At 37.1% G+C, this 11,513-nt stretch overlaps 1 protein-coding gene across 1 annotated transcript in view; it reads right to left on the reverse strand.

Annotated features, from left to right (window-relative positions):
- The window catches only part of FRMPD1 (FERM and PDZ domain containing 1), a 123,161-nt gene that overhangs the window by 34,921 nt on the left and 76,727 nt on the right, over positions 1-11,513 (reverse strand). Inside the window, exon 4 of the mRNA XM_039857022.1 lies at positions 1,527-1,631. Within this exon, the coding sequence (XP_039712956.1) occupies positions 1,527-1,627 (101 nt within the window). The 5' untranslated portion in view covers positions 1,628-1,631. The remainder of the gene's footprint in view (positions 1-1,526; positions 1,632-11,513) is intronic.

The following is an 11,513-nucleotide window of genomic DNA, read 5'->3' on the forward strand; positions in this document are numbered from 1 at the left end:
GCATCACTTCCCACACAGATCCTGACCATGGAACCTTTTTTAGTGGAGCAGTGTGACACCGGGTTTTGCAGAATCCACTTTAGGAAACAATGTACCTAGCAGTTTTCCCATTAGTTCACCAATCACTACTTAAGCATTTATAATCTCTTGGAACTCAGTCACCTCTGGGCTATGAGATGAGGCCGATACCTTCCCCGCCCTCATAGAGTTCACAGTCTAGAAGAAAAGGGATGTGCTCAAGCAGGTTGAACACACCAGGAGGAGCACAACGCCAATGCTACAAATCAAATACTATGGGGCCCTATGGGAGAAATTAATTCTGACTGTGGGCTGGGGGACCACTTCATGGAAGATGGAGCATTTCAGCCAGAACTTGAACTGTGTGTAGGGTGGGGGAGAGGGGTTCTGGACACGTGGAGGCGAGAAGAAGGGATCTGGCACAGGAGCCCAGGTCTAAGGGATGGAAGGCAAGGCAGAGGTGCTTATAGTAAGGGAACAATGAGTAGGTTATTTTAGCTGGAGTAAGAAGTGAACAAAACAGAGTAATAAGACAAATAGCTGTAAAGGATAGTGGTTGATCATGGAGCACCTTGAATGTCGAACCCAAAATGTTTAAACTCATCCTATAAGAAATGAGGTCCCATCAAAGGTTTCTGAGCAGGGGGATGACGATGGTAATAAATGAGTTACTCTCTGAGCCTCAGGTGTTTCATCTGTAAAATGGGGCTAATTCTAATAGCCTGATGTCATTGCAGTGTGTGAGGACCAGAGCACTTGGCCCCAGGGCATTGCAGCCCTGAGCAAGGTTTATTGCTCAGCAGCAGAACAGCTGTTTCCAGTTCCTTTAGAAGAATGTGTGTCTCAGAAACACCTGACATGTGATATTTCATCTCTGTGGCAGGGCCAGATGGGAAATTGGAGATGGAAAATGAATTCTTTGAAACAGAACATATTTTAAGTTCTCTTGTAGCCGTCAAATCAGATCTGTATTTGATTTCATTTTATTTTGTTTAGAATGAAATAGGGACTGCAAGGAAGGAGCAGCTGCTAGAAACAAAGACAGGGAAAGTATAAACAGCAGATTGCCTGACCCTCATATTAAATATGAAGACGAGGGGTATGTGTGAGACAGAGAAAGAGACAGAGAGAGTGAGCAAGTATGTATGAGTGTGTGTTCAAGAGTGTGTATGAGTGTGTTCCAGTGTGTAGGCATATGTGTGTGTATGTCGGTATGAGTGTTTGTGTGTGTGTTTTTCTCTGTAAATGTGTGTATGAGTTTGGTGTGACTGTGTCTGTGTTTATGTGGATGCATGTTTGAGGGACAGAGTGAAGAGCTGGAAGGGGCGCAGAGAGAAATGCACTCCAGCAAAACTGCTGACTTGTTTACACTTCTCTCACCATATGGTGGAAGAACGAAGAAAGCCAGAGACAGTGATCCCTAGGCCCTGCCAAAACTGGCAAAATCTCCTCCCACAGGGACACCAAACCTTTACAGACAGTAATCTCTGCCAGCCCAGGAGCCTTACCGGGCCGAGCTGTCCCGGGAGCGCCGAAGCCATCTTGCCACCATTTGTTCTATTCTGTGTGCTTTCCGAGTCTGGAATAAATTGGTCTCCAGCTCTTCCATTTACCTAAGAGGAAGAAGAGTTTTCTAAGAAGCGAGCCAACACATTTTGAAGATGATTCTGACAAATCACTATGATGCTTCCTATATCTGCCCATATTAAGACATGCTAATCAAATAACTAGAGCTCTCCTTCTATCTGACATGAACATACATGGGAGCGCAATGTCCACAGAGTGAACAACTTTATCAGCCCTCTGCCCTAGGGAGCCCACAGTCTCATGGAAAACAGAATGACTTTATACCTTAAACAGTTAAACATAAGGATTAGGGAATAAAATAGATAAGGTTTCTCAAACTAGGTGACTGTGACCCAGTGTAAGAGACATACCCTGCTGTGTGACATGGCTCCTGCCCCCAACTTTGTGTGCATCCCTGGACAGTGCGGCTCAGTTTTGCCTGCATCAGGGATGGCATGCACATGCCTGTTCTGAGTTGTGTTTCTTTTAATTAATATTTTATATTTAATTTTTGAATAGGTAATTCATTTGTATATTTCAAACCCTAGACTGTAAAAAAGGATATGTAGTTACTGTATTGTGCACTTAAAAATTCGTTAAGAGGGTGGATCTCATGTTAAATATGTTCTTACCACAATAATATAAAAAGATATACAGTGAAATGTCTCTCCTCTATCCTTACCTGTCCCCACCTACCCAGTTCCTATACTCGTACATAATCACTGCTCTCCTTCTGTTTGTTTTTCCAGAGTTTCTTTATGCCTATACAAGCAAATACAGATATGAATTTTAACTGCCCTCTTTCAACACAAAGGATAGTACACCATAAACATTGTTCTGCACTATGCTTTCTTCTCCTTAGAATAAAGTAAATCCATGATATCTTTTCATATCAATACACAGAATGCTTCTTCATTCTTTCTAACAATTACTGAGTATTACATTGTATGGATGTACTGTAATTTAAAAAGTAGTCCTCTCTTGATAGATGTTTGGGTTATTACAAACCTTTTGCTATTCTAAAGAATACTGTAATGAATTATGTTGTACACATATCATTTCTGCATGTATGCAATTATATCTCTGGATAAGTTTCCAAATATTAAATTGCTAGGTCAAAAGTTATATGCATTGTGCCTTGATAGATATTGTCAGGTTACCAAGAAAAACAATATATGTGCTTGAGATTCAAGTTTAGTCAAACAATATATATTTATGTTTTTCTATCCTAGTTTTGTTCACTTTGTAAAATATTGGTCTCAAGTCAATTAGTTTCACAACCCAGAAAATAACCACACAAAATAAGCTATGACATTGGGAAATATCGTGGATACAGAGAAAATCAAAACAAGTAAGAGCTTATGTTGCTTAACACTACACAAATACATTTGAAGACCTTGATGATAAAATTGGTTTTCAAGGAAAATATAAAATAATATAAAATGACCCTTAAAGAGATAGAAAATCTACAAAGACAATTACGAAAGAAGAGAAAGTTATGAAAAGAACTACCCCCATAAAAAGAAAAGTTCCAGGCACAGATAGGTTCAAAGGTGATTTCTTATAAACCTATAAAATGTACCTCATCCTGATAAAATTTTTTGCTTTATTTTAAATAAAAACTTTTTATTTTGGAATAACTTTAGATGTATAAAAGGTTACAATGATAATACAGAGTTCCCATACACCCTTCATTAAGCTTTTCCTAATGTTAACACCTTACATAATCTTTGTACCTTTGTCAAAACTAAGAAATTAACATTGGTCCCATAACATTAACTAAACTATAGACTTTATTCAAATTTTACCAGTTTTTTCATTAATGTTCCTTTTCTATTCTAGGATCCAATCCAGATACTCTTCACTAGCTTAATTTACTTTTCTCCAAATGCTATTTTAGATGTTCTAGAGCATAAAAAAGGAAAGCTTCCAAATTCTTATAAAGCAGCCAGTATAATATTGATACCAATTCTGTTCAAAAAACTGTGTAATAAGGTAAAAATGCAATCTCTCTTGTAAATATCAAAGTAAATATTCTAATTAAAATGTTAGCAAAAAGATTCTATCAGCAACCAGCAGAACAATAGTGGGATCTATACCAGGAGTATACTAACCAGGACACATAAAAATGAAAGCAGGACACCAAAATCATCACTTTGAAAGCCTGGAGACACATGTTTCAGTCAGCTGGCAGCCAAATAGAAATTAATGCACAAAAAAACCAGGCTACAATAAAAAATAAATTCCATTTAGATCAAGGGATGTGTTAATCTAGCTTTTAGTCCAGGTCATCAGACCTGGATACTGTCTTCAGTTCTAGGCATCTCATCTGTTTTGTTTTTTTAATTACAAAAGAAAAAGAGTAGATTTCTGATTAAATATGGTGAACTGAAACAATGTCGTAATCTCCTCTCTTTTCTAAAATATATTACAGTAAAGGAATAAAAAGGGGATCAACCCATCGAATAAAGAGGACAAGAGAAAAGAAAACAGATAAAAGCTGTTGATAACATTTGGAAGATAGAAATTATTTGGAGAAGAGGTACCACAGCAGAGCAAAGGAAACAGAAACCTACATGCTATAAGAAGTGGGGTCTGATGAAAAATTAGCTGATGTGCTACAAGGTTGCTCAGGAATTAGAGGCAGCAGGTATGGAAGAAAGCAAGGATGAATTGCAAGACTGAAAATATGGAAATAGATCTCTATAAGCAGCTATTGTTCACAGGCACCATCCCACTCTACTTGTCCACGTAAGCAACCACACCTTTCCCACTCTCCTGGAAACAAGAGATTTATTCTTTGGAGAAATCAAATAAAAGAGACTTCAGACTTGGGGAGACTTGGCACAATACAGAGTACAGGAATGAATATAGAAAGATTAAGTAAACCTCTTCCTACTGAATAATGAGACCTCCAGTCCCTTTCTTTGCCCAGTTCCCAGAATACTGGCAGCTAGGACTTTATATTCCAAATAAGAAATTAAAGAATCCTTTTCTGGAGAACTGAACAGCATGAGAAAAAAAAAAGACTTTCAGATACTGATACTTCTGGCAATTAGGTGTCATTTCACCCTGCATTAAATTCTATTAGTCAATGAGCCCCATCCTTCATACAAAGTTTCCAGTCATTTGTTTTTAGTGCTGTCATCAAACTGCTGTGGTATATCCATAATCAGTATGAATGGATATTTAAAGAGAGCCTGAATTATGAAAAACAGTTGAAAACAAACGGAACTCAGAACAGAGACAATGCAGTAAATAGAAGAAAAAAAATTGAAACTATAATTTAGACCCTCAAAAACATAAAATGTTACATCCATGAAACAAGAAGAGGATTTTCTTTGAAAAAGAACAATCAGAAAACAAGAATGAATACTTGGAAATTAAAAAGTTGAGAAATGTAGTCAATGAAATATTAGAAAGAGTAACCAAAAGACAAAGACAGGGAAACAGAAAAGATTAGAAATGTATAGTATCAATCTAGGAGGTCCAATATTCATCTAGTATGAGTTCTAGCAGGAGAAAGTAAAAAGAATGGAGATAAGGAAATTGTTAAATAATAAAATTTCCCTGAAAAGCCTAAATTTCCATATTAAAAACATCTACTAATTGCCCTGCACAATGAATGACAAAGGACTCACATCAAGAAATAACACTGTGAAATTTCAGAAACCAGTAACGGACTATCTTCAAAACTTCCAGAGAAAAATTAGACCATATACAAACAACTGGGAATAAGTATGACATTAGACGTCTTAGTTACAACAATGAAAGCTTGAAGACATTGAAGCCCAGTCTTCAAATTTCTGAAGGAAAATAATTTTCAATTTAGAATTCTATATCCAGCCAAACTGTCAATCCAGTAGTAAAGACATTTTCAAATGTTCAGGTCTCAAGAAATTAACCTCTCATAAATCCTTTCTCAGGATGCTACTAGATGATGTGTTCCAGTAAAACAAAGAAGTATATAAATGAAATGGGATTCAGGAAATTTGAAATGAAATACACACAAGAGGCAAATGGAACACCCAGGATGACTGTGAAGGGATATACTATGGTAACACCCAGATACAAAACTAACAGAGTAACCAGTATAGATTGGTGCATAAAGACAGAGGTTTTAGGAAAAAAGAAGTAAGAATGGATAGGTTAGCTGTTGTGTTTGTGTAGAAAATTCCACTTAAAGGCTGTTGGAGGGTTTAGAAAGAATTAGCAACAAGTACATGGAAAAGTAAGCAAATCAAAAACAGGGAATTATGAAATCTAAGGAAAACAAAATGTTGTACAAAAAAGGAAACAAAATTATAATTCACCACCTGGCTCAGCAATAAAAAATATTTACATTGTCATAATAATGTAAATGCTGAAAATGTAAACACTCAAAACAGTGACATAATGATGCTGAGAGGATATGGTAAAGGGAAGCAAGGGTAGTGGCTTAAGAGGTAAATCCTCTTCTACCATAATAATTAGATAATGCCTAAAATTAATAAATTAGGAAATAGTAACACAAGCATATTTTTCAGGAATAGGGAAAGAACAAAACAGAGCAAACAGCTGGAAGAGTTGAAAAAGTTTGCCTCTAAGAAATCAGAGGCTGAGGAGGAGTGGGGCTGGGACTGCTGATTTCTAGTATAAGCCCTTCGTACTATTGCATTTTTTAGCTATTTTAAATTATTTTCACTTAATTTTAAATATTGAACATATGTACATAGTAAAACACAAAGAAAACATAATGAAAATAAAATCACCTATGATCCTACCTCTCAGAGTTATCAACTATTAATTTTTCATTCTTTTTCTATGCTCATACATGCTATATATTTTATTAAAATGAGATATACTTTTCCCACTTAATATTTCATGAACAGCATTCCATATTAATATTTAAACATTTACATCATTTCAAATTGCTATGTAGAATTATTTTCTTTGACCATATCATACTTTATTCAATTAATCTATCATTGGACATTTGTGCTGTTTCCAATTTTTCACTATTATAAAAGCTTTACAATGAATATCCTTACTTATGGTAAATGGCTACTCCCCAGGTATGTTCTTGGGATAAATTCCTAGAAGTGAAATTACTGGATTAAGCATACATACGTTCATTTACAAGAATCTGGATGTGTATTGTCAAATTACTTCCAAGAAGGTACCAATTTGCACTCCTGCCAGGACAAACTTTTTCAAATACTGAATATTATTTTTTTTTAAATTTGCTAATAGGATGGAAAACAGTGCCTAATTATTGACTTACATGTTTATATTTTGAAAAATATAGGATTAAATTATCATCCACACTCTCATAAACATTGGATATTTATTATTTAAAAAATATTTGCTAATAGGATGGAAAATAGCATTTAATTATTGGTTTAAGTATATTTTTTGAAAAAATATGCAAAACAGAGTAAACATCACACATAATTCCATCACATTACAAATTACATAAAGAAAGTATCCTAATTTAAGCATCCAATCCAGTCCCTCAAAGGTTACCACTGTTAGATATTTGGTGGGTATTAACACTAACTTTGCCCTAAATCTAGAGACCTATATTACATGTATTAAAATGTACAATCCATAAAAATAGAATCATGCTATACTCAGTGGTCTGCTCCTGACATTTTTTTGACCTGTGAATATATCATGGACATCTTTCCAGATCAGAGATCATTATAGTTTTGATTTAAAGTTATTTGATTACTAGTATATCTGAACATTTTCCATGCATGATGGTCATTTACATTTCTTATTGTTACTTTCTTGTTTCCGGTTTTCTCTTTTTTTCCCACTGGAATGTCTGCCTTCTTGTTATTGTAAAACCACTTTTATAATATGGATTATTTAATGTCCCTTCCCCAAGAACACAAAACCACATCATATTTCTGTAAGACTTACTATGGAAGGTCAAGAATGTAGTAGCTTCTAGCATCCTGACAACAGAGAGACTAATCACAAAGGACAGAAGAATAAACATCCAGCGAAGCCCACAGGATATTGTCTTTAAATATCAATTGCCTGGTCAGGCCCTTAACAGGAGCGAGTCAACTGGCAATTCTAGGATAAGGGTATTAACTTGGTTTGTCTGATGTCTGAGCATCACATTTTATAGGGGTCTAGGATGGTAAGGTAAAGCCAAGGCATTAAAAAATTAGAGAATGTTTGTTTAACAAAAGCCTATATGATTATGGTTCATAAAAGGCCAAAAGGCCACCAGGTAGAAGAGACAGATTCTGGGGTGCAGAGCCAGGATTACTGGGGGGAATGCCACAGAGAGGAAGATTCCAGCTCAGGCTAGGCCTCTTCAGTGTTCCCAGTGATGAAAGGGAAGAATGAGTTTTCTCAAGTATTAGGAGGATCCTGAAGGCAGGAAGGCAGAGGCTGAATAACTCTGTACCACAATGGAACACAGGGACTAGAGGCCTTCTGCAGTTCTTCCATCCTTGCAATTTGAGGTTTCTACTAGATCTAAGAACCAGGCAAGACAGTATTTGTTGTGTTTTGTCTTGAAATTCAAAGACCTATATTCCCCGGAGTAGCTAGAAATCCTGAAGGAATCACAGTGCTGGAAGACACAAAATCTTTGACCTCTACCTTGTTTCAGTCTCCACATGACTGTAGAGTTGTCAGGGATCTCAGACATATCCGTAAGGATGAAGACTGTCAGACCTTTCGATTCCTTTTGAAGGTCATCAAACTGCAGTGGTTACTTACAGGGGATTGTTACAAAACCTCTGCCAAATATAATTTAGCTAATCGATTTCTATAAACATATATGACTCTTATAGTGTTGCCTGCTAGCCCCCACCCACCACCATCCAGAATCAGCTCCCTCTGTTTACATCAGCCTTTCTAGATTCGAACATAGGAATCTTATCTTCAAGTCTCTTCTGCCCCAGAATAAACATCTTCAGTTCCTTCCAGTTTTTCATTTAATGAGATCACTTTAGATGACCTTCCTCTTGACACACACCAGTTTGGCAGAACCCTATGAGGGGAATGAATCTCCAAACTGAACACATTTCTGGTTGGAACAAAGTAAAACAAAAAAGCAAACTCAAAATATTTTGCAAATGGAGAAGAATAAATACATCAGAGTGTTAGCTATCTCAAAAGCAAATTGATAAATAAGGATATAAACCGTTCAAAAGGGATATAAGAGGTGATAATAAAAGACTTCAGAAAACTAGTACCTGCTATTGAGAGATGAAAAACATCGATGGAGGCAGCAAAGAATAGGAGAGAAATCACTTACACAAGGTCCGAGGATATAAAGCAACTGTTGACACAAGAAAAACAAAAACATACACAAGCAAGAAACCAAAACACATGGCAAATATCTAGCTTTTGAATACTGAGAGAATAAATTACCAAACTAACATTTTCTCTTAAAATAACACAAATAAAAGTGTTAAAACTTCTTGACCTTCCTCCCTTGGCTCCTGTGACATTTTTCTCCAGCCTCTCAGATTACACCTACTTAGCCTTCTTAGTTCTCAGCTCCCTTCTCATCCAAATAAATGGTACCTACTGTTTTTCAATCCATGGTCCCCAAACTTCACTGCACACTAGAATCACCTGAGAAGCTTTTAACAAACCCAGGTTGTACTCTAAACCAGTTAAATCAGAATGTTTTGAGGGTGTGAGCCAGACACTGGTAGTTTTTAAAGACGTCCCACCCCTCTCCCAGTGATTCCAACGTACAGCAAAGTTTGAGACTCAGTGCTCTAAACACTATGGGTGACGTCATTTACTCCTATAGTTTCAGCTGTTTTGAGAACCAACTGTGTCCTTAGGACCTCTACCAAGATATCCCATAAGCACTTGAGCCAGTTACATCTAAAACAGAATTCACCATCTTCCTTTCTTCCACTCCTCAAATGCCACCCCCTCCACCCTAAGGTGGAACATCTTGTTGAAGGAGACTACCATTTAATTCTCTAACTTCTCAAGTCAAAAACTGGCATATAAATCTTGACTCTTTCCCTGTTTCATACCCCACATTTAGCCAGTCACCAGGTTCTACCGATTTTGCTCCCAATTATTTAAAAATCCTTCAGTGATTCCCCTTCATCTTTAGACTAAAGTCTGAGCTCGAGAATTACATTAATATTACTAACATGACTATATTAAGAATACTACTGGTTTACTACATGCCAGGCACTGGACTAAGCAATTTACATGTGTTATCTTCTTTAATGCTTATTACAATCCTCATTAACAAAAAGGAAACTGAGGCATGAAGAAGTTAAGAAATTTGTCCAAGAGCACACAGGAAAGAAGTGGCAGAAGTGGAATTCCAAATCAGATTAGTTTGCTTGTCTCTGGAGCTGGAATCAACCATTCCATCCCACTGTCTCCCTCCCAGCCTTGAGGTAATAGTCAAAGCCTTCTGTGATCTGATCCCTGCCTGTCTGTCTCAGCTCCCTCACACTATACACTCCAGCAGAACTGAATTACCTAATGCTCCCCAAACAGGCCCTGAATTCTCACACCCTCACGCCTCTGCAGATGATTTTTCCATCAAGTCCCACTCACACTTCAAGGAGTGTGCATGGTAGTACACTGGACAAGCACAGAACACTTCTCTCTCTGGCTTTTCTTTGTAAAAACAATGACAATGACCCCTGCCCAGCTGAGTTCCAGGACAGGTTTAACACTTACATTCCATTAGATTGTGGCAATTCTTTGAAAACTGTAAAGTTCTATGCAAATGTACCCAAGAGAAACCTCTTTTTCTGAGGTAGTGTTAGCTCAGTCATATGACCAAATTTGTCTGAGGCAAAAGTTTGAAGTATAAGAAGTTTATCTCTACCATAAAAAGGAATGGAATACTGACACAGTATTCCATTTTTCTCCAGCCTCTCAGATTACACCTACTTAGCCTTCTTAGTTCTCAGCTCCCTCTCATCCAAATAAATGGTACCTACTATTTTGTGCTTCTCAAAACAGCCCTAGGTGGCTCCTCCGTGCATTTGCTCAAGATCTCCCACTCTCTGAAACGTATTTAAATCCTAACTTTCAAAATCCAGCTCAAGCCTCACCACGAACAGGATGGGTTTCTACCTGTCTATCCAGTTCCCCAATCCCAGATCTGTTGTACTGTGCCTTACTCCTCCATTCAGCCTGTGACCTCTTTGTCTATGCGCTTGTCTTCTGTTTTTAAATTTTATATGGATTCGGGTCTTGTTTTTCTGCCCCCAATATTGTAAACTCCTAGAGAGTAGGAGAAAAGTGTCCTGTTTTTTTACAATCCCTGCAGGGTCTAGCAGAATTCCTTGAACTCAGCTGACATTTGTTGGGTTAATAATGGCAGGTTATGGATATCTGAAGTGCTATGGTATGATCACAACACTAGAACAATAAGCAGCTTTAATTCTTGAATGTTCTAAGCCAAAATAAGAAGTTATTTGTAAATATTTTAGGGAAACTCACTTGCATGCCCAATGTAGATCATTTGATGCTGCCTTGGTTTATTACAGTGATCATAGCTCAGTCAGAGATAATGGGCTGGTGTCCCATAATCGCATTAATTTTCTAAAAGGAATTCAGATTAAGGTGATGCTTTATCAGAAAAATAACAAGTCAGAGAAAGGACGGGGGATTTATTATACCACAGTATCATTCCTCAAATTGTAATTGCAACCAGGACCCATGAAAGAGTTTAAACCTTTCTTCCCGACACAGGAATCCTGATCAAGTCTTTCACTCAACCCAAGCTCTCGCACTCAGACTTCACAGGTCATTTTACTCATGGTCATAAAAAAAGTCAAAAGCTAAATGAGATTATTTTATTTTCATTTCTTATTTTAGAATTGTATCACACATCATCCCTGTCCCTCCTCTGTCTTCCCTTCCCTCTTTTGGCCTCTGTCTCCAACAGGCATTCCCTCCCCCCTTACATATATATATATGTGTGT

This window comes from Pteropus medius, unplaced genomic scaffold, assembly GCF_902729225.1.
Source record: "Pteropus medius unplaced genomic scaffold, Ma_sr-lr_union100, whole genome shotgun sequence".
Classification (NCBI taxonomy): domain Eukaryota; kingdom Metazoa; phylum Chordata; class Mammalia; order Chiroptera; family Pteropodidae; genus Pteropus; species Pteropus medius.